The sequence below is a fragment of the Gavialis gangeticus genome, unplaced genomic scaffold (assembly GCF_001723915.1).
Source record: "Gavialis gangeticus isolate Ggan-Ray unplaced genomic scaffold, GavGan_comp1, whole genome shotgun sequence".
NCBI lineage: Eukaryota > Metazoa > Chordata > Crocodylia > Gavialidae > Gavialis > Gavialis gangeticus.
In genome coordinates this window covers 59819250-59843298 of record NW_017728992.1, presented here as the reverse complement: position 1 = coordinate 59843298, position 24049 = coordinate 59819250, and the positions used below count along the sequence as shown (strand labels likewise).

Genomic DNA, 24049 nt, shown 5'->3' with positions numbered 1-24049 from the left:
AGCCTAAACAGGTTTTTTTGTGCAAATTGACTTGGGTATCTGACACAGGATAAGGCAACAATTATGAATGACTTACCTGGAATATAAAAACCCCCAAACTGGTAGAGGAACAGAGTTTAGAAAAACGATAAAATGGGGGTTTTTGTTACTAGAAAATGCAGTTTGGTAATGTTCAGTTAGAAAGAATAACATTCTTGTATGCCACATTCAGTTTTGATGAAAAGAAGTGGGCAGGTGATTTGAACAGAATACGTACTTTGATTTCAGCCTAAAACCAACTCCAAACATTGTACTCATACTTGATTGCAAAGGGCAGATTTCTATTTATGCACTCAAGATGATTATCCAATTATAAATTAGCAATTGCTCATGTGGAATGCTTCATTTTAATCTAAAAATAAAATTCAAACACGTAACTAAAACATAGGAATAAACATTAAAAATAAAACCAGCATTCTTGAATTAGGCAGTGATCATGAAATAGCAATTTATTTTTCCAAATAATATAGTTCTTGTTCCAGCACATTAAAAAAAATAATTCCCATTTTATTAAACTTACTTTACAATGCAGTTATACCACAAAAATGACAATTCATTGGTGATTTTTGTTCAGTACCTTAAGTAGAATTTACTCAGTTTTTTTAGTAAAAAGACCACCTTTTTGTGCCTACAAAATTTGCCATGGGATCTGAAAGCCAGTCTTGCTCAGGAATTTTGACTAGTGACGAGAATTTAGCAAATGGAATTGAATTAGCAATTCTGCAAACAGAAAAAAGTAATTTTGCTGTATTGGCTCTCTTGATAACAGCAGGAATAAAAAGTCTCTCTTCAATGAGGTAAAGCAAACATGACTTTGAATACCCAGATATTTTCCCGGGGGGAGGGGAAATGAGCATGGGAGTGGAAATTAATGGAAACCATACTGCTGAGTACACCATGCTGAAATTTCATCCAGAGTGACGAGTAAGCAAAAAAGTGCCATTTTACAAAAAATTTTTGATGACTACACTTCAAAAAAAAAAATCTTTCTACATACACCTTGAAATCTAAGCCTGAATTTAGGTAGTAACAGATCATAATTTGTTCTTTGAACAAAAATGGTTCTAAAATTGCAAGATACACTGAAGATAAATAGCAGCAAGCAGTTAAAAAATGGAAACAAAGACATAATGGAGTTAATGACCCAACTTGAAGTGGCCAAACTTTGCTATGGTCAGACACATATAGGGAGAAAACAGAGGAATATAAAATGACTACACAGTACTTTTGTTATCATCTGTAAAAAATGATAAAGAACATTTAGCAATAATACAATTAAAAGCAGCAGACAGCTTCTGACACAGTAAAAATAGACATCCAAGAAAGAAAACATGAAGCACCAAGGTCTGAGAGAAAACACAAGAAGAATCAAGGAAGATTTCTGGTTCACAACATACACAGACATTCATGTTTTATTTGAAGCACCCCTTCCTCATCTCATGCTTTAACACAAACTCCTGACACCTGAAAACCAAGGATGCAGTCAAGATGGCTAATACAGACAGGGCTTGATAGCTGGACATTTAGTTTAATAGTTTAATAATAAAGCTCTACAAAAAAAGTATTACATTCGAGAAGCTGGGGTTATTGATTTTTTTGGTCATTTACAACACTAAACAAATGAAATAAGATAAAATAAAATAAAATAAATAAAAGGGGGGGGGGGGGCGATAGAATGTGCCAGTCTCCATATTCCCTCTATTATATTAACAAGTTTATTTTCTGAGATGTCCTGCTTGATTTGCATTTATTCCTCAGAGCCTCAAGGCTTATTGTAGGATCAACCTGTACTTGTGGCAGAGAGACTGCTAGTCTCAACCTCCGGCCCTCCCTCCCTCTCTCCCCAGAGCTTCCTGTCTGTGTTAACTTAAGGATGCTCAAGGCCTGACTTCTCATTTCCCACACAACAACATACTGTGCAATAATCAACCTGGTAGGTTAGCAGGAAAGCTGCCTTCAGGCTGTTAGAATTGAAGGAATTTATTAAAGATGAAAGCCCACTCAGTTTTCAGCTGTGCCAAACAACCACACTTTTAAAATGAAGCCTGTCGGTAAAAAAACCAAAAAACCCAAAACAACAAAATCCTGAAATCTGATGCAAAAATACATTTCAAGTCTTGATATGGAGCATGCTATACCAGACTAAAAAGCCATTTAATAACACAACTATAGAGGTGGGGGGGAAGGAACAGGAAAAATAATGGTGATCAAATTGGGTTTCTCAGCTGTGGCTTTTAGTGATCATTTGAAAAGTGAGATTTCTTCTAAAGAGCCAAAAGGCAGTTGGGTAAGTGGGCTGATATATTTGCTCCTCATTTTTATCAGTCAGTTGGGCTTTTGGTTATACGTTTCAGACTGAAAACATCAAACATTCCTTCCCACTTTTTTTTGAAGGCCAATGCAAGCAAAATTTGTACAGTTTTTACAAGTATTTTAGATTAAACTGACCATCATAGCTGATCTGTTCTGAGATGGTCTTAAATTGTATTGTGATGAATTTCTAGAGGCTTTGCAAAGGAAAAGAATAGGAAAGCAAAAGGAAAAGGGGAAATATAAAGAAAAGAAAGGAAAGTGAACTTTAATTTCTCTGTTAGAGAGATTGCAGTATGGTTGTAGTGACAAAGTGCTACCTACCTTCACGATCCATAACACAGAATCATAATGGCACATTTCAATAAAATGAACATAAGTGGCACGCAACCCAAATGCACAGCAAAACATTGTGCCCCTTGATCCATATTTTCATCTGTGCATATAAGTTAGAAATGTCATGGTTACAAAACAAAAAACACCAGTATACCTGGAGACTCTGAGACTGGGATATTCCTAATGTTGCTCTTTTTCTGATTGTAATGTTCAACCTGAATCCAGATCTATGGTAGTCATTGAAAGAACTATTTTCTCAAGAAGATCCACTTCTGGAGTAAGTGTCCTATGATACTGCAGTTTTATTTTACTGTAGAGTCTGACTCCATTTGTATAAAAATGCCTTTAATTTTAAATATAGGAATGGATTCTGCTGAGAAGTGGACAAAGTCTAAATTCTTAAAAACCCACTATTTTACTAAAACGGCTGCTCATTAACTGCATAGCATCCAGATGATCAAAATGGATTCTTGTTACAGAGAAACAGAGTTCCTTCTTTGCCATTACTCAAATACTGAAGTAGACTGCATCTAACATATTTATTAAATTATAATTTTCTGACATTTTAAAACTGTGAAACTATAAATACATTCATACACATCGCTTCAAATACAACTGCCTTGAGCAATTTTTTTTGTAATATTTTTTACTGATAAAATAGTCAAGAGAGGCTGGAGAGGTGGAGGATGTTGTTTTACAATGCTAGCTTCCTTTATGCTGCCAGTTGAACATCCTCTTCTTTACTGTACTTTAAAAGTCCCATTGTTTACTTAGTTTCTCACTGTGAGTTACCATCAAATTTAGCTATTTTGGAGTCCCTGCTACAAGGACAAAAATGTTTGTTTTGTCAAGAATTATTAAACTTCTTGCTTTAAGTAAAGGTTTAAAGTTGCATTTTTAATGAATTCAATATATCATTTGAAAAATATCCCAACTACCTTACTCTTTTTCAAGATGTCTCCATTTCTACCCGGCTGCCTCTTCATTTGAGGCTAACCAGCAATAACCTCTAACATGAGAAAATTACAGCTACTACAATATAGGCTAAGTTAATCAGTTTCCCCTGATTTCATTAAACTAGGGGTGTTAAACTCATTTGGCCTTCAGGGCCAGATGAGTGGCACAGGGCCAGTCCATAGGCCAAATGAACAGCGCAGGGCTACCCCAACAGGCTGGATCAGGCTCACAAATCATGCCTCCTTCTACCATTGCATGTTCGCACCTGTCATCAGATTATACCAAAGAGAGACAAGGCAAACAAACAAATTCAGGGAGAGAAGTTCATTGGTCAGCGGACAAAGACTAGACCTCTGGATAATCTACCGTTTTACCTGTAACTTTCTTCCATTGCTACCATTAGTGGAAGAGCTACCAACAGAGCAGACATTAAAATGACCTACCATTTCACATAGACTTGCTTTGAGCTAGTGGTCTACACTAACGTTCCTACCATTTGTTAATTGTTTGGACACCCAGAGAATTAAAAAAAAAAAAAAAAGTTTAGTGCAGACATCCCATTTGTGACTAAAGAGCTGAGCCCATACCAGTACATCATACACCATTCAAACGCTTGCATTTTCTCCCCAGAAGTTTAACCATCTTTAATTTATCATGAGCAGAAGAAGCAATTCCCTTCTATGAACGAAGCAACAGAGAGCATTTTCTAGGCACTTGTACAAGATATAATACAAGTTAATACATGTTATTATGCTCCAAAACTGTTTCAGTTTTAGAACCAAGTTCACAACTGCTATGGGGAATGAATTTCAGAGCCCTGTGTGTTTTAAAAGTTGCAACAGCTCTTAGCACACTACATACCAAACCTACAAGAAGGTGGTAAAGACACTTATTACAGAACACTTTTTAAATGAAGTACAGTTGTTTGGATGGCCATCTGGAAAACAAACTATGATGCACATAATGTTTAAAAATTAGCATAACAAATAGAAAAAAAATATTTCTTTATAATAAGTATATAAATATACGTATTTGTAGCACAGAGAGTATGGACAGGTGAACACAGGGAAAAAGAATGCATGCCTCTAGGTTAATCAACTTGCATTTCATTAAAATTAGGTCTAGGAATTCCTTGCAGTCACAAAATGGTACTAGAAGGTTTAAAATTTGTGATCAAAATCTGCTCTGATACGAGTATCTACCATTAGGCATGCATGCCTCAGAAGAGTTTGGTATATAATCTTTAGCAGACTTCTCCACAAGAGCCATTATTTAATTTGGCATGACTGGCAGTCTCTACTTAACTGAAACCCTAGAACTACAAAAGTATGGAGATATTACAATTTAGGATGCAAAGGGATTGGCAGTGCTGCATATTCTCTGCTTTGCTCTGACCAGAGGCAAGTTTCTCTTTCCATTAGGTACTGAAATGGTACAGATTTTTTTTTCTAGGCACATTTTTGTTACATTCTCAATGTAGTTTGCTATAAAAATAAATATAAATAAAATGATAAACATTATTTTTCAGTCAGGAATAAATTCTTGTAGCTAAAGTGAAAATATCCTTGATTTTCATAAGGCAAGAAAGTACAAGTCCTTTTAAGTAGACACTTTATTACATCCATAGACGATAAAATCCCAGTGCTACAGTAAGGCATGTAAATACTGAACCTGAAAGACAGAAAAAAAAAAAACAGCAGTTGGGAAAAAGGCAGAATATATCATTAATTTTTGTAAAACTCCTTCAGCCAGCTGTACACATAGTTACTGTTAAAATAATAAGAACTTAGCATCTTTAGCCTTGTTCTTTCTTTCTTTCAAGAAAATAAGATACTAACCTGCAGAGCACAAACCCAACTTTGGTGGCACAGTGACCACAAAATGACAAGGAAGGAGTGACTGCAGGAAAAATGGTCTGGACACCAAATAAGATTGGAAAAATCCCATACTTGTTTACCATTTCAAATAAGTTCAATATGGCAAGTTATGATTATGAAATTAGGAAATAAACACACAATATTAGTAGAAAAGCCTATCCTGCAAACAGCTTTTTAAACTTCAGTCAATAGACAGATTATGAATAATTTGGTAATATTTACATAAAGTTATTTAACAAAGGATTCTATAAGTTACAAGAATTTTCTATTTCCTTCAGATATTCATCTTGGAAAAAATTAAAAGGCATTTTTACTAAAGGTATTTTTACTGCTGATGCCTATAAACAGCAGTCATACAATAGTAAGCAATTTTGAGATTTGTTGATAGGAAAAGGGGGGAAAATCTCTTCCTAATACATTCTTCTTTACCTATAAGTAATGGCATCTTAGTGAATGATCTCTCTAAAATAGGGTAGGAATGCTATTATGAATAATTTTAACTGCTTGCATCATTGCTATAACCTTTATTAGGATGATGAAAACTCATATACAAAATGAAGACATCCTTACTGCCAACCTGTTCAATTAACAAACAACATTGTATATTTAGCAGTTAAAAATAGACACTGAAGAGCCAGGACATAAGAATGACCTAAGTAGTAACACAGGAAACAGATTATTATGAAGGGTGTTCCTTATAGACGCATTATTGAAGAATGAAAGAGTACTCAAGCACAAAGTATATGGAACAATAATGGTATCAACTAAAGTACTCCAGTTTATAGACAAGTCTCCATTATATACTAAACAACCTGTGAAAAATGTTGTGCAATTCAGCAGCATATTTAAGCAGATGCCCAATTTAAAGCACCTGAGTAATCTAATAAACATCAGTGAGATTATGCAGGGTTTATTACCCTGCTAAACCAGGGCCTATATGAAAGTAGGTTAAGAGCTGAACAAACACCTGCATCAGATTCTACAGATCTGATTATCAGAACTCCTTACCTGCTAAGTATTTAATGTTATCAAGTTTGTGCGATTCAAGCATTGTTTTCAACCCTGCAACTTCTGTGTCGATTTTCCTATCAGTTTGGGTCAGGGCTCGATCCTGCTGCGCATGCTAGAACAAAGCAAAAGACCAAGTTATTTGAACAATTTGAATCGGAATGGTTAAAACTAGGTCTGTTCCTTCTCGCTATTATATTTTTGGTTTGTATTTCATGCTTAAATTGAAGTACCTGTTAAAAACTAAGACCAAGTCTTTTTGGCCAATTCTGTAGCTAAACCTTTCTCTCTTCCACAAAATACCAACTGATATTAAACAGCAACATTAAATTAGCCAGAGTTGCCATAGCATACTGGAAATTAATTTGGCTAGATTCAGGGGAATGAGGATAAAACGTATTGGTCTGCTGTACTGCTTTTTAAAATTGCTATAACAGGAGTTAGCAACATGCAGCATTGGGGAGCCTCACATGCACACTGCATCCATGCTGCCTCTTCTCTCCATTATCCCTGACCCTTGCCTCCCAGCTGCAGTGTGGGTACAGCTAGAAGCTGCAGCTGGGAGGCAGAGGGGTGGAAAGAAGAAGCGGCAGTACAGATGCAGTTTGAAGCTCCGCAGCCCCAGTGCAACTCCTTGCTGCTTGGAAGCTGAGCCCACAAGCAGAAGTGGAGGGAGAACAAAGTGGTGGTGGCAGCATTGGCGCAGCTCCCAGCTGTCTGTCGCATTGTGGGTGTAGGAAAAGCCCTGCCCATGATTGCATCACCAAAGCCACCTGGCCTGCATCAAGCTGGAGCTGGGTTGTTCCCACCCAAGGCTTATTAAAAGTTGCCAACCACGGGCTAATAACATCCATATAGATTTGTTAACAGCAGTGATGTCTTGCCAATGTTTATAATTAACTTTAGATTCCATCATAAAACTTTATTTTCAAACTAAGGGCACATTTACACATGCTCGGGGGGCATCAGGAGGCACTTTAATTAGAGCAGCTCCCAGAGCCACTTTTGCACTGCAGCATCTTGTGTATCAGCATCCCTGTGCTTCAAAATGGTGTCAGGAGTAGTTGAACTTGAACTAAAGCTCATTTGATGAGCTTGGGTTCAAGCACCCCTGCCATTGTTTTGAAGTGTGGAGACGCTGATACAAGATGTGGGAAGCTGCTGGAGTGTGGTAATTACCACACTCCAGCAAGTCTGCTCCACCACACTGTAATTACAGTGCATCAGAACAGCCTCCCAGCACATCTACAGGCCTAAGAGATCTGCAGTTTGACTTTTTAAACGTTACTCTAGTTAAATTTGACCTGTAGCTTTTTGTTCCTGCAGCCTTAATCAAACTCCCAGCAAAAATCAAAAGGGGTTCTGCCAGAATAAATACAATCTGACCATATTTTAAATCTTTCCCAGAACTCTACCAGCACTAGCCTGTAATTGAGGATGCAGCATGAGCTTTCCCCCTCTCTGCAACTGCCTACTTGTATTAACTTTGGATCTTGCTTCCAAAGCACTTGATACGCATTACATAATATAGAAAGCTCACAGAAATATAGGAACTTAAAAGTTTTCTAGTCCATCCCCTTTGATGGAGGACTATGTATTATGTGGTGCAGGGGTCAGCAATCTACGGTGTGTGGAGCCATTTAATTTGGCCTGTGAACATTAGGCGTTGGCAGCATTTGGTGGCAGGGGACTCTAGCAGCAGGTGATCTCTCCAGACGCTGCAGGGAGAAGCAGCAGTGGCAGCCGGGATGTAACACCAGCTCACTCACACACCTCTAACCTGAGCTGGGTCATTCTGGCCCACAACCTGAGAAGGCTGCCAACTGCTGACCTAGAACAACCCTGGCAGATGTTTGTGCTGCCTGTTCTTAACTTCCAAAAATTGGAAGCTGACATGTGATTCCCCATTTTGTATTGTGCATTTGCTTTGGTTATTATTCATTTTGGATCATTTATGGAATCCAGCAGGGTGATTTTGAATTCTAATCCCAGGCTGCAAATGCCAGATATAGAGATATTTCTTAGGGAAGTCACCAAATTCACTTCAGCTCTGGTGGAACGAAGTCTAACCATAAATGGATTTAGTATCAAAGCACATTTTAACACAATCCAAGTCACCAAGCTGAAATGGCTTGGATAGTTGCCAAGTTGAAATGGCTGCAACTTTGTCTCTCTAGCCAGAAGATTCAGCCAGGCAGACTTTCTGGAAAACTTAATCCTATGCAGGTAGAAGTACGTACACAAGGCTCTTCACAATGAGGTCTCTGGTCTGAAGGAAGGAGGATATATACATCACCCTTTACATCCACAGCAGAAAGCAACAAAAGGGTGTGCTGTTCCATACTGCATGCGTACTGCTATGGCAGAAAATCTATGAGCTCAAGTGTTTGAGATGTGAACCCACAGTGAGAATGTGCATATAGACAAGCATTCCAAGGTGAACTGCATTTGTACTCCATCAAATTTCTCCCATGATATTACCTTAAAGGCCCAGATCACTTTGGACAAACTGATACAAGAGATATAAAATCTGTAGGACAGTGTCAAGAGCTATTTTTCTGGTTTGAAATGAATCTGTATTTCAGGAATTAAATGATTTAATGAACATAGGAAACCTGAATGATTGCACTTTTCCTAGTATACCATAAAGTGGTAGAACTAGACATCTCTTATCTCAACAGCGCATAATCATTAACCTCTGAACACCCAAGGAGCTGGTCACAGATTAAAAAGGCACTGTTCAAATAAAATGGTTATTCCTGATCTCAGAATGATTCTGGCTACCAGTGATGTTCACACATAGGAACACAAAGGTTATTCAAGATCTATGGAGCACTGACTATCTTGGGAACTGTTTCTGAAATCATTCAACCTTAAGTTTCCATTCTGAAAGGCGCTCTGCACACTGAGGTTAAAGAACAACAAGTCTAGAACCTGTTTAACCTGCTAAATCTCTGAATAGAAAAATGGCCTTTCTTTTCTCCCCCCCTGCCCAAATAAGGGGACTGGAATACATGCTTAAGGAGTGGGCTACCAGAGCAAAGATACAAACACAGGAAACACAAGTCATTTGGAATTGCTGGCTGGCTGAGGTACTAAGAGTTTCAAGCCTTCCTCAACATACTGTTCGACTCCCAGTGATACATGTACCGTGCTGGAGGAAGACCTGTTTGCACAAGTTTATAGTATCAATATAACAAAATGTTATTACATAATTCAATGATCAGTTCTTCAGTCCTTACCAATTCCACTATCTCTGACCTCATTTCCAGTAGTTTTCTTTCATTAAGTGAATACTGAAAGAAAAAACAAAATGGAGAACACGTACACACATGAATTACACTTTAGTTTCAGATTAGACCGTTTCCTAATTTTCAACATCATTATGGTAATTCCTAATCAGAAAAATTCAGTGTGCTTGCCAACTGTATTTAGACTTAGGATCATAAAATGGAAGGTTAAAATTAAACGTTAAACAAGTTGTGTGTACAATTTTATTCGGAGTTAAAATTATCCACAATTTCATTTAGCTTAACTCCCTTGGCAAGCTTACTTCATCTTAAAAGTTGATTCAGATCAACTTTCCCAAACGTCATTATATAGACAAGACCTATTCTCCGAGCCCTTGAGTTCTTTAACTGAATTACCAGATCATATTAACAGCTTATGTTACACTTACTGCAGACATAAATATAGTTCAAGGTAGGAAAGATTCTCGTGAGTAAAGAGGCCAACAAAATACATCCACCTTCACTTCTTATTTTTTAAAATATATGACAGCACACACCAAAACTTAATATACGGTATTTACTTGAATACAAGACGAGGTACCCACCTTCTCCCAATCAGCATTGGGAAAAAAGACCCTTGTCTTACATTTGTATACAAGGAAACCTCATTAAATATATCATCTATCATTAAACTGCTCCCAAAGGCAGTATGTGCTCAGTAATGGAAATCAACTAGGAAGCTGATAAAATGCAGCCAACAGTGAGTATGACTATAAAACACATGGCCCCTCTTGGGCAAATGTACTGATGGAAACTTTTGTGTGTGTGTGTGGCCCTTAAAAAAAGGCAGTTGCTTCCCCAGGAGGAAAGGAGCACCAGACCTGGAGATACTGCAACATCAAGCCAGCACTTGGAGAGACTCGAGCAAGCTCTGACACCTTGCCCAGCTGCCAAAAACGCTGATAGGAACCCACCACAAGCCTAGGTTAGTTTAGCCCATCTGAGTAAAATATGTGCCCATTGTGCTGAGTCCACCTCAATGCCAACTCTTTTCCAAGTCATAGTGAGCTACTATAATGCATACATTTAAACTTCCTCTTCACTTGCACAACTGAACTTTGTCTCTCTTTCCCATTTTCAATGATCCCTGTTTCTTCACCAGCCTTAAAAGTCTGGCAAAGATCACCGTATAGGGACCCAAACAGTATAATCAGGATCCCTGCTGCCTTCTCAGCCTGTTGCATATGATGAATTAGGACAGGGGTGGGCAATTATTTCAGACAGAGGGCCACTTACTGAGTTTTGGCAAGCCGTTGAGGGCCACATGATAGGCATCCAAGGGCAAATAAATATTAATTCTCTCAATTTTTTTAGGGGCCCCATGTGCCGGATAGAATGGCCTGGTGGACCACATCTGGCCAGTGGGCCACATTTTGCCCACCCCTGAATGAGGACAAGCACAGAATCATAGAAAAATTAGGGCTGGAAGGGACCTCAGGTGGTTATCTAGTCCAATCCCCTGCTCAAAGCAGGCCCACCCCCCAACTAGATCATTCTAGCCAGGACTCTATCGAGCCAGGCCTTCAAAACCTCGAAGGATGGAGATTCTACCACCTCTCTGGGTAACCTGTTCCAGTGCTTCACAACCCTTCTTGTGAGAAAGGGTTTCTTAGTATCCAACCTAAACCTCCCATGCTGCGATCTGAAAGAGATCACTTCCCCAACCAGGGAGTGAACCTGGAACCTTGATGTTATTACCATACTCTAACCAACTGACCTAACTAGCTGCTCCCTAAGCATGAGGTCATGAATAGATGAAACAATTATTTAGCTTTAAAATAAGTGAGGGACTTACTGCTCACAAATGTGTCAATTTTTCCAAAGTAGCTGTTGTGTATCCACTCCTATTCCACAGCAGGTGAACCTGAACTAGGGCGCCTTACACTAAGTGATACAGTTGCTAAATTCTATTTACTGAAGAATGGAATGGACAAACAAAACAGTCATAACAAAGCAATTTAAAAACCACAGTATGTCATCTTCCCTTTCCACCCGTGTAATCATTAAGTCTGTATGACAATGATGTTCATACTAGCTATTGCCTGACTTACAGACTACAACATGTTAGTTCTCTATTTGTGGGGACACAGTATATTTTTAATTTACATAATCTAAAAAACTATTTAAGTTTAATTTAGCTACAAAAATAGAAATACATCTACATTAAATTAAACCCCCTAAAAGAAAAGCTTATTAGAACGATTATTGCACTTAACTACTTCTTAATAATCTTGATTGTAAAATACAATGTCAAAGTGTGTTAAACCCATAGAAACTGAATACATGTCACCTTAAACTATAATAGCATTATGACGACTAATTGTGACTGATACTTCTGGGGACAAAAGGTTTTATGGACCACCATGAACATTGTGTTTTTATCTAAACTATTTCAGACAGTACTAGATTTTATATATTCCTTGAAGAAATCCATAAAACATACCAGTTCTTTTACTCTGCTCTTCTCTAAATTGAGGTCTAACTTGTTATCTGTACGAAGTTTGGTAACTTCATCCTAGAGAAAAATTTTGAAAGATATGAAAAAAACAAACAAAACTGCATTCAAAGTTCACTTAGAATATATATGGTTCATTAATTTGCTCCCTATCAGAGACCAGAATCAGTGGATATTTCTCTTGTTAAGCTGCATGAGTTCTCACAGCACATAAAGATGCATTAAACATGAAGATGGGTGAAAACACTGACATTAGAAAGCAATCCAGAGCAAAGCAGTAAATCCCTGCATGGAGGCTTAGTACTTTTCATACAATCCAAGTACAAATAACTGTGTTGGCTGGAGGAAACGTATGGGTAGGTTACAGCAGAGGTAATTGTTTTTATGAGATTTTATGGCAGCATATAAAAAAATCTGTTTCCGAAGACGACAGCAAATATGCTCAACTGTTCAAAAAGGAAAAGACACCTAAAAGCTCAAGGGCTCTTTTTTAGGACTTCTATTTGTAGACCTACATGTCGGTTTCTTACTTCCTCAGCAGCTGGTACATGGCACTGCAGCTTTTCAGTGATAGCTGCCATTTTACTGCAATTTCCCAGCAGGAAATCCAGTCAGCTGACAGTTACCATGAGATAAGGTGCTCACCAGATGAATGTGTGTACATAAAGAAGACTGGTGAAGATTCCAAGAAATTCTACTATTAGAAACAAGCATGGATTTTTTCAGGAACCAGTGTTAGGTAATCAAAGTTTGTTAGCTTGATAAATACTTAACTTAACAATTGCTGTCACCAGTTTTTAAATTTGCTTAAATATAATATCTGTAACATTTTACAATTAGATGAACTTACAGTCCTTAACAATCTTTTTTTTAACAAAGTCTATCACAAAACAATGCGTCACTTTCAGTGTTTTAGAAGGCAGAACAAACATAACAATGTGACTGCAATGTTACAGACTAAACTATGTCACAACAGAAGGGAAAAATACGTTTCACATTTTTCTCAAACCCCTTTAAAATCTACCAGGTTGAGACAGTGATTTGTGACAGATATAGTTTGTGTAACAGGAAATGACTATTCAACACAATTATTAGGACCATCTAAAAATAATTAAAAATGTAAAATACTGAAGTTATATTTGAGGTGTTAAACATTTTACAATTCATATAGAAAGATAAAGGATTAGCCCCGAAAAGCACACAGTCTAGGTTTACCCATGATGACTAGGGATATCAAAATAAAAGGAAAGGGATAGAACGGACAGAAGCTAGAACAGTATTACATGGTCTAAACATGTCAGTATCTTGATGGTTCAGTGCACAAACCCTGACTTGAGAAAGATAGGAATGGAATGTGCTCTTTCGTTTCAGCTGAGAGGAGCAATCTGATGAATATCTCAGGCCATGAATAGGTGTTACATTTGTGCTGGGAGAAAAATATCTGCATGTAGCTAGCTATTCACAAGATTTCTTGTGGAAAAGAAATGGCTCTTCTGCAAAACGTGATGTTGAGTACCTATGAGAAAGATTTTCCACCTTCTGATCTAATGTAATCTAATGTGAATGCTAGAATACTTCTCTCAGGTGTGAAGGACACTCGATATCCCAGTCTTTCAGTCTCCCTCCCTTCCTCCAAGGGAGAGAGTGAGCGCCCTGGGTCCCTGTCTGGGAGCCCTGTGGGGACCCTGTCCTGAAAAATCAATCTCCTTCCAAACAATCAGCTGATAACAGAAAACCTCCCAGAAGGGGTTCCTGCTATGACAGTATTCCCTGGAGCAGTGCAGGGCAAGGCAAGGTCAGCCCAAAGCTTGGCAGGGTGAGGCAGACTGCTGTGCTGCATGACAAGGCTTGGGAAACCATGATACTAGGGGTGTGCAAAGCAGACCGTATTTGATTTGGATTCGGCCCAATTTGATTCGTTGATTTGGATCACTGTCCCTATTCAATTTGGCGGAACTGGGAGATTTGATTCTGATTCAGAGAATCAGCGAGCCAGCCATAGACACAGCTTTAAATGCTTTTCCTACATACTTCGAGGTACCAGGCACGGCTCGTGAACACTGTGATGGTCAGGCGGATGGAGCGTCCCACAGGAGCGCGCACGGGGAGGAGGGACGAATGGGGGTCAGGTCTTCTGCCGAGTGTGTGGGCCCCCCCAGCGACTGGCCGTGGGGGGACCCTGGGTGCCCCCCCCAGACCCAGGAGGCACCAGTCACTGAGCCAGGGGGCGGGTCCCCCAAGTGCTCTGTGGTGGACCTGTTACTGGACCAGAAGTGCTCCTGGTCCATTTCCAGGTCCACCGCACTCCTGTGGGATGCTCCATCCGCCCCACCATCTCAGTGTTCACGAGCTGCCTGGTACCTTGAGGTATGTAGAAAAAACACTTAAAGCTGTGTCTATGTCTGAATCATTGAATCTCTCCGAACTGATTCAGAGATTCGGTTGCTGAATTGAAATCAGCAACTGAAGCTTCGCACAGCCCTACTTGCCACCATGGTAGAATGCCCCCTGCCTCCCCCTGCACTCCTTTGGGTCTGCTCAGTGGAAAGCAAGGAGTACAGGCTATTTTCCTTTAGCTCCCCTTGCTATTTTTCTACTGAAAAGAATTTCAGAGAAATTCTTACTGGTAGGAATGAATGTCTGTCCATGGCCTTAGCCTGAAAGCAGCTGACTTCATTAACATTGAAAACAATGGACATTGGTATCCATTCCAAAAGAGCATATTTTTGAAATTTTATTCTTAGAATGTTATTTATAAAATTTTTATTCTATAAATATGGCAGAATAATCCATATACAATACAGAGAGACCTAGGAGCTGTGCTAGTAAGTGCAAGAGACTGGAAAATTCAAAGGAGTTGGACTGGGAGGCTAGGAGACACCTTTATGTATTTCATTAGGATTATCCACTGAGCATACCTAAGGCAAAACATAACAAGAGTACATTTGGTAAAGTTATTTTTAATTGTAAATCTGTGCGTTTTGAGATGCCAAAAAAAAATGAGAATGCACCTCTCTCTATAAACTAGCAGAAGCACAAACGAGGAAGTTGACTGAAACTGACAGTCAAATCACAATGCTCCACTTGGTGATTTAAATGAATCCACTCCTGCCACTACGCCTCTAAATACTGACACACATGCACAGTAATATCTTACCATTACTTGTTTCTTCAGCTGCTGGAGTTCAAGTTTAATTTTCTAAAAAAAAAAAAAAAAAAAGCAAGAAACATTTAGAAATCTGCTGTAAAAGTACATATAATGAAGTGGTCAAGGAATACTGGTGAATTTGTACAGTGGGTACTGACACTACTAATGCTCCATAAACCATGCCTATTTCTGGTTTCCTTCTAGTTTTAGAGATTGGCTACCTCCTCTTGAGATAATTCTTGCTCACTACAGGCTGTATGCTTTTAAACAGGAACAGAGATTACAGTGTCAATTATTTACTTTTCAAAAAAATCTCTGACAAGCATGCATAACTGCAGCTTCCATCATTAATCCTTCCAAGAAATTTGGTCTTAATAATTCAGTTTTACTAGACCAGTGGTTTTCAAGCTTTTTAGACTTAAGCTAAATACCACCCTTGGAAAATACCACCTTTTAATTCTCTCTCATTTTTAATACAGTAAAATAATACAGCAATTCTTTCATTGCAAAGGTTTTTTAACCCAAAATCTTGCTAAACATTTTTTCCAACTATTTAAGTTGGTCTAATAAAAGATATCAGATTCACCCAAAGAACTGTGTCTGCCAACAGGTCAAAATGCATTTATCACTATAGATTCCTATTTGAAAACTCTGGGCTAATCCTACATGTCATATTTCTACATCTAACTGCACTCACACTGTGTAGGACCCCTGAAAGGATCTCAAGGCACCCCAGTTAAGAACTGCACTAGATCATATTTCCAATTAACATTATGCAATTCAGGAGCATCAAGTAGACATCTAATTGTCTTATTAATTAACAGCAGCTGACATACTGGTCAGACCAGCATCTTGTGTCCAAAAGTGGCACATAATCATTGCTTTATAGACTGAGTACGAACAACAAGTCATGTGTAGCGATTCATTCCAGGTTAGACCCTCAATTACCTGAAAGCACAGGGTCAAGCACACCTTAAGCTTGAGGTTACATCCTTGACTGTTGTTTAACAGTCATGGACCTAGTCTGCAGACATTTGTTTAATCCCCTTTTGAACCTGGTTATAGTGTTGGCTACTGTAACATTCTGTGGCACAAAGTTCCAGATCTTGCTTAAGTTGCGTAAAGACTCCAAGCTTTTCTTGGTTTTAAACCAGCTGCCTGTTGAAATCATCAGGTGCCTCCTAGTTCTTGTGTTGAGAGACAGTAATTAATAACTTTTCACTTTTTCCACACCACTCATGATGTTATACTCTTGTATCATATGGTCCTAGGTAATCTCTTCCAAGCTGAAGAGTTCTAGCTGGCTCATGGAAGCTGTTGCATAACCCTAATTATATTTATTGTACTTATATGTACTTCTTCCAGTTCTGCTACATCCTCTTTCACACAATATCCCAAATATGGGAACATCATGGATTTATATAATGACACGAGGTTTTTAATTTTGTTTTGAACTCCTTTCCTAACAATTCCTAACATTTTATTTGCCTCTCTCACTCACCATCACTCACACTGAGCCCGTGCATTTAGAGAACTATCTATGACTTTGAGATCTCTTTCCTGAGCAGTAGCAGGTAATTGAGAATCCATCACTAAGTACGTATTAGGGTTATTTTCCTTCATTAGAAAAAGTGAGCATTTATGTCTATTTTTTGCCTCCTGACTTTAACCAGTCTTCAGTCCCTGAGAGGACCTTTACTCAGATCCTATGACAACTTAATTTTTGCAAAAGCCTCTGGTGAAGGATCACATAAAATGCTTTTGAGGAGCAGGGGGTAATGGTGAAAATCCCCCTTCCCCCCACCCCAGAATTATCCAGATACAATAGACCCCTACCTACTTGCTGACATGCTCGAAGAACCCCAGCACACTGGCAAGACATGATTTCCTTTGATGAAATCCACGTGGATTCTTCTCCAGCATGCCACAATTACCCATGGAATTATTAATTCTATTTTTCTATTCTAAATCCTAGATTTTACCAATTAGACTCCATTCTATTCTCAGCTAACTGAAGTCTTTCCTAGAAGTGATCTAGGAAACTAAAGATTGATGCTCTACTGTCAACCCTCTAGTCCTCTGGCACAGAAGCTGGTTTAAGCAGCAAGTTGCATACTGTTGCTAACAGTTCTCCAATTTTATATCTAACTTACTTCAGAACTCAGAATATCTTCTGGTTTTGATGATGTGTTACGGGTCAGTTTATCAATTTACTCTAAAACCTTTTATCACTGCCTCAATTTAAGATAATTCTTCATATTACCTGCTAGGAAGACAGCTCTGGTGTTGGAACCTCCTCAACATTATCTACTTGAATGACCAATATAAACAATTTATTTAGCTTCTCTGCTACGGCTTCATCCTCCTTTCTGCTCAGTTTACCTCCCTCACCATCTAACCTGCCCGATTCTCCAGCAGGCTTCCTACTTCTCAAGTATTTACAAAAATCAAAAGGTTTAAAGACATAAAAAGCTAATGTCTTCTGTTTAACAATATCTAACAAATTGGAGGGCTAAGGTTCTACCTCTTCACTGGACTAATTATACTTATTTGGACTGACCTGCAGAAATAGAAATAATAGTGATAGAATATACTTACATTTTAGGAAGAGGATGAGTGGATCTCTGTCATTACAAGAGTATTTAATTTTTTGTCTTAAGCCTAGAATGACTTCATAATCCACAGACTCAACTAATGATTATCTAACTTCTGTATCTATATTTTTTGAATTACGTAAATAATTACTTCAGGTGACTGGGAGCTGGGGAAGGCGGGGAGGTGTACTGGTACAGCTGTATTCACCTTTTATTCTTCCTCTGTCCAAACATTAAAATCAACTGCATGGAAGGGGCAGCAGCATTTCTATTCAACCAATGTCATGGCTCATTATCATCTCTCTGGTTTCTGCTAATCTCTCCATTTCACAAGAATTAATAACCCTCTCTTCTTTTCAGTTTTGATGCTCCACTATTCAAACCATTCCTTCTTATGCAATTTTGCTGTTTTTTAGCCATTCATGGTAATGTCTCTTCCATTTCACAACCCTGCAGACCTTTGGGTGTAGAAATGACTGACAGTGAAGTGCTGACTGCATTGTCAAGATGCTCAAGAAGGCTAGATTTTGTTTTATGAATCTGAAGAAGAGATGGAAAACTATAACAACTACAGGACTAATAAAACAATACTTTGTGTTCAATTATTTTTGCCTAGTTTGTTGGTTTTTTTAAATTTTATATATAAATCTAGCATATGAGTGCACATTCCAATAAAGTTGTAGTTGTCTTTGATTTTAAACTGAATAAATAGTGCTGGGTCACTAGCATGTTAGTAAACCTTCTAGTTTCTTTGTAACTGGAGGAAAATGTATGCGTTTTATATGTAATGATGCACCACACCATCTGCACCCCGCTTTTTTAAAATCCCAGATTGTCCATGTTGAAAGCTGTACAAGCAACTCTTCACACCGACTACTGTAACTATTTAATTTTAGGTTTCCCCATTCCTGCAACATACACAAATTTTAAAACAAAAACAACGCTTGATGTAAAACTTTCTTCTACATCACGTGTTCTCACTATGCCATTCTTCATGGCCAGGTGGATAGGGTGTCTCAGTTTTTCTCTCTTGTAATATAGTCACAAGAAATATAGTCAAGTAATATAGTTACAAGAAATAAAAAGTTACTTTTCTATCCCCTATAAAACAGTGCTATAATTGTTTGCAGGATGTTGGATTTTACCTCATTTTCTGCCCGGAGTGCTGAAAATTCACTCTTCTCCAAAATTACCATGTCCTTTTTCACACCACCAATATGAGACATTATTTGCTGAAGAGCGATTTCCTTTGAAAGAAGAACTCAGCTTAAGCATAAATGCAATATTCTTAAAATTTCTCATCTACATCCAAATGTTGTATATAGGCCATTTCAATATATGAGACTGAAGGCAATCATTTTAGAACCTTATACATCTTGGGTTTGGCACCTGCATTTTTAAAGGAATGTGGTGAAGCAACTACGATCTGAGCTCAAGTTAACCATTTTAAATCTTACCAAGTTAACAGAGCCAGCACAAAACAGACATTTATGAAGAACCTATAGGAACTGCACTATTAATGATAGCTAGTGGGAGGCAAGAATTGGAGGGGTGGGAGGAGACAGGGAAGGGAGGTGAGGGCAAGTGGATGGGATGTGACAGGGGCCAAGCTGCTTGCCCCTCTACTGCCTCCCCCACCTCCTGACCCCCTAACCCCTGCTTCCCCCACTGCAGTGGTGGTGTGCAGAAATTTAATATGATCCTCCAATAATTAAAATTTATACATGGAAAACTAAAACAAATGTATACATTTTCCAAGTATAGAATCTAATTATTGGGGGAGGGGTCATCTTCAATTCAAGTTTGAATTTTTTCAATCCCCTTGGATTTGGTTAAATAAGGTAACTGAAGAAACCCCTTCATCCTTGTAATATGTTTTCTGTGGAAGATCTGCACCTATCCACTATATTTCCTATGGCATAAGTGACTTGTGTGCATCACATATTTCATTTCTCACTGTCATCTAAAAACAATCTAGCCAGCTTTATTCCAATCCAAAGATGTAGGTACATATTGCAAACGGTCTGCATTTATGCTGCGCAGAATGAAATTTACAATAGTTTGTACCACACCATAACTCAATTATCCAACATATATATATGGTGAAGTTTATTCTCTCATTTTAACTCTGAATTTCTTTGCTTTTGAAGAATTTAAGGGTTAGTACAAAGTTGTTCCTTCAAAAACTTATTTTATTAGTAGGAACACTAGATTTTGATTTTCTTTAAATCCGCTGCCGTCCTGTACTTACCTGCTGCACTTTGGTGACCATGTCCTTGTAAATAAGATCTAGATTGGTGTCTGTGATTTTCACTAAGGCAGATACAATAATCTCGGACTGCAGAGTAGTGAATCCTAAACAAAGCAGAACCCCCCCAAAAAATAAGATAGCAAAACTAATAAAGATCTTTTAGAAATGCCTCTTACTAATTCAGTATGAAAGAAATATTACAAGAATCATGGCAAAAGCTACAAACATACTTGTCTCCATGCAGAACTAAGAGCAGAACATGACATTACAGTACACATAATGAACACATTTTCTACATTGAAAATGATGGCTCCAACATAACTCAAAAAACAAACCAAAAGAAATGTTCCTATAGCACAACACTCTCTCTCTCTGAACAGCAACATTTTATGTTGGAATTTTGGGAGGAGGGAGAATAGATGTATATATAATTATCTTTCTCTCATGCTTAGTGCTTTTGTGAGCAAACAACTTGTTAAAAGTTACAATCCTGCTACTTCAAGGGCAGCAACCTAACCTCTATACTGCTTATCAAAAAAAAAAAAAAAAAGCAGTAAATACCTCTCCCCCCAATAAATTAAAAAAAAAAGCCTGGTTTTATGCATGTCAGCTTTTCAATCCTTGTAAAAATGCAGTACTCAGAGAAGTGAAACATATTTTGATTTAATTTACTACTAGTTCTTCTACCAACTGCATGCAACATATTACAGGAAAAGGCTTTTTGCAAAACAACACAACCCCCAAAAACACTTTCAGCTTTTCAAATTTAAAATACATCATTGAGTCAGTAATACAATGACTATTTAAGCATGTGGAGTTGAAATTGCTGCAAATTAAGTAACAGTTAACTGTCACAATGGGCACTGAGCCAGGTAATTCCATTAAGATGAGAATTTGTTCAGTTATTTAAAACTGGCATTGATTCGATATTTGTATTACCATCAATATGCATGTTTTATAAAATCTCAACTATTACCTTGAATTAGCATTTTTATTCTACTTTGAACAAATAAGTTAAATTAAAATTAGTCTTTAAACTTTATATAAGAGTAACAAAATAAACAAGTAATGAAACCTGACCTTGGCAATAGTAAGTTTTAGGTCTCCCTACATAGGTGTATAATTTGTAACATATGCAGTAAGTTTAAAATTAACAAAAGGAAGTTCTTTTTGAAATACTGGGCACATCTAAATGTGCACTTAAATGCACAGTAGCCTATTTTATTGAGCATTAAAATGTAAAAAAAATGTGCAATTATGCTAATGCACAGTAAAGTAAGTGATTGCACATCAAGTGTCAGATAAAAAACAGGCACTCTCGGTACGGTGCATTATGGCAGCCTAATGAGCATTTATTTAGTGCCTCACAATGGAGGTACTAAATTTAGCGCGCATTACGAAAAGCACGTTAATGCACATGTAGATGCATCCACTGTGTCATTAAAATGTAGAACTCATTGCCACCAGATGTTGTAGAAGCTGACAGTTCAGCTGGATTCAAAAAGGAAATGGACAGATGCTTGGAGGAAAGGGGCATCAGTAGCTACTGAGCATGTGAGTTAGGGGTACAGCCTCTGAATCAGAATTTCCTAGACCTAAACTGCTGGAGGCTGCAAGTGAGAGGAACACTGAAAACCCCCCCCGATTAGATTCAGTTCACTCGTCCCGTTAGCATCTACTCTCTGCCACTGTGTGACATAGGCCTATTTGACATGCCTTGGGAATGTGGACCAATGCCCACCAAGTAAAGCTAAAAGTCCTCTTTCAAACAGGGACACTGAATGCACATCAAGTGATTACTGGAGACAACTAAAGAAGAAAGCAGGGATGGAGTGAAGGTCAAAGGTTCAAAACAAGTGCACTGGGAGAAATGGACCTATGGCCTGACCCAGTAAACAGTAATTCTTATGTTCTTACCATTTTCTTCCAAGAGACGCACAAGAGCATGAGTGTCAAAAAAGAGCTTCTTACTCCCCGATAAGGAAAATTTCCCTTTGCCACTGTCAGTTTGTAAGGAGGATGAGGCAGAGATGCTTAAGCCTACAAAACAAAACACATACAAACAGTTAGTTGATATGAAAGCAGGCTCATTAAGACACACTTATTTCTGCAATCATTTCGCTGCAGATTTCTAGCCATTAAGAACTCGCTTCTCTTTTGCCCGTTATGTTCTCTATGGCAGGCAGGGGGAGATGACTGCAACACTTTATCTTGGATTTCAGGCTTAGCTGGCAGGTAGGTACTATAACAACCTGAAGGGTTGTTATACAGGGCCCACTGCCAGGACAGCTGAGCACCCAGTTACAAGGTTATCAGGTATGGGAATAATTACACTGGGTGTGTCCAGACAAGTGCGGGTATGAGGTGTCGCAAACACATATTGCGAGCGCCACATATTGCATAGTCAGGTGTTCTCCGTGCTGCAAGGCTGCACTGCCCATGTGTGCTGCTCCGGGTTTTTTTGACCCCTGGATATCCAGGGATCAAAAAAACCTGCGGGAAAAAAACCCAGAGCAGTGCACGCACAGACAGCATGCACTGCAGAAAAGTGGAGCTGGGCTGCCTGGAGCAGTGCTCTGCTACCAGCCAGGCTCAGCCTGGCAGAATTGCTACTGCTGCAGCCCCAGGATGCTCCCAGGAACTGGGTAAAGCTGCTGTGGCCAGCACAGTGCTGGCCCTAGCCTCCCCTACTGCCCCCAAGGTAACTTGCCATGCACCAAAGCATGTGTGACACAGGTGTCCTCTGGGGACAAGAGAGCTACCACCTCTCTCTGGGGAACCAAATGTGAGTCAGGAACTTAAAAGAGCATCTTCAGTACATACTGTAAACCAGGGGTGGGCAAAATGCGGCCCGTCAGGTCATTCTATCTGGCCTGTGGGGCCACTAAAAAAATTTAGAAAATATTTATCTGCCCCCAGCTGCCTGTCATGCAGCCCTCAATGGCTTACCAAAACTCAGTAAGCGGCCCTCTGCCCAAAATAATTGCCCGCCCCTGCTGTAAACCAACCACAGTGCACTTGATGAGGGCCACAGGGTGGTTTAATTCCTTCCTACCGCTGTCTAAGAGAGTCTGGCTCTTAAGCACCACTTGGACTGGCTATCCCCAATTCACCCTTACAAAAAACAGAAGAGGGAGCGAGACCAGGGGTCTTCTGCTCTCGGGAGTGGGTGTAGGGAGAGACACAGGGACATGGGCTGCTGTGAACTGTTCCTAGCCCATTCTGCCATGCTGGGCCCTACAGTCCTTTCTACCAGTGTTGCCAGGTCTTGAATATGAAATCGTTGTACTGGAAGCTGCAAATTAGCATGTTTGCTGAAACTATCGTACACTGAAAAAACCCCATGCAAGTAAGTATGCAAATAAGTCATCTTCTTATTTACTTTACATTGTGTACTATAAGTCACAGGAGAGCCAGTGAGAACTGGGTCATAACTAAAGAATTTATTTATTTTGAAGCAAGCAGTTGTAAGAAAACACTGACAGCAAACCAAAAGGTTAGTTAAGGCTTTCTGGGAGTGACTTGGATTTTGCATATGCTGCCTCAAAAATTATTGTATGTTTTGAACACATTTACTATTATTGATTGTACAAGGGTTGAAATTATTGTACATATATGACAATTATCATCAGGGATCCTGGTTGTCTCTGACAAATCAGAATATTTTGGACTGAAAAAACAAACCAAGCACAATGCACATTTTTTTGTGATTAAAACAAGTGCCTATCCCTAATAAGCGCGTGTGTGGAGACAGAAACACTTCCATATTTACTATTGAAACTAT

The 24049-nt window shown here is 38.7% G+C and overlaps 1 protein-coding gene and 1 long non-coding RNA gene across 4 annotated transcripts in view; one reads left to right on the top strand and one right to left on the bottom strand.

Moving 5' to 3' along the window:
* Positions 1 to 9: 9 nt before the first annotated feature.
* The window catches only part of LOC109301852, a 30559-nt gene continuing 6519 nt past the window's right edge, over positions 10 to 24049 (top strand). The window contains exons 1-4 of the long non-coding RNA XR_002098648.1: positions 10 to 1260; positions 3562 to 3566; positions 3957 to 3964; positions 12640 to 12644. This is a non-coding gene — a long non-coding RNA (uncharacterized LOC109301852). The remainder of the gene's footprint in view (positions 1261 to 3561; positions 3567 to 3956; positions 3965 to 12639; positions 12645 to 24049) is intronic.
* The window catches only part of MCUR1 (mitochondrial calcium uniporter regulator 1), a 27198-nt gene continuing 6165 nt past the window's right edge, over positions 3017 to 24049 (bottom strand). Inside the window, exons 2-9 of one of the 3 annotated variants that reach the window (XM_019523085.1) lie at positions 22183 to 22305; positions 20266 to 20369; positions 19160 to 19261; positions 15430 to 15471; positions 12261 to 12332; positions 9770 to 9823; positions 6528 to 6642; positions 3017 to 5313 (exon numbers count right to left, since the gene is read on the bottom strand). In XM_019523085.1, coding sequence (XP_019378630.1) covers positions 5258 to 5313; positions 6528 to 6642; positions 9770 to 9823; positions 12261 to 12332; positions 15430 to 15471; positions 19160 to 19261; positions 20266 to 20369; positions 22183 to 22305 — 668 coding nt within the window. In that variant the 3' untranslated portion in view covers positions 3017 to 5257. The remainder of the gene's footprint in view (positions 5314 to 6527; positions 6643 to 9769; positions 9824 to 12260; positions 12333 to 15429; positions 15472 to 19159; positions 19262 to 20265; positions 20370 to 22182; positions 22306 to 24049) is intronic. The other 2 variants (XM_019523102.1, XM_019523094.1) reach the window with 2 other exon arrangements.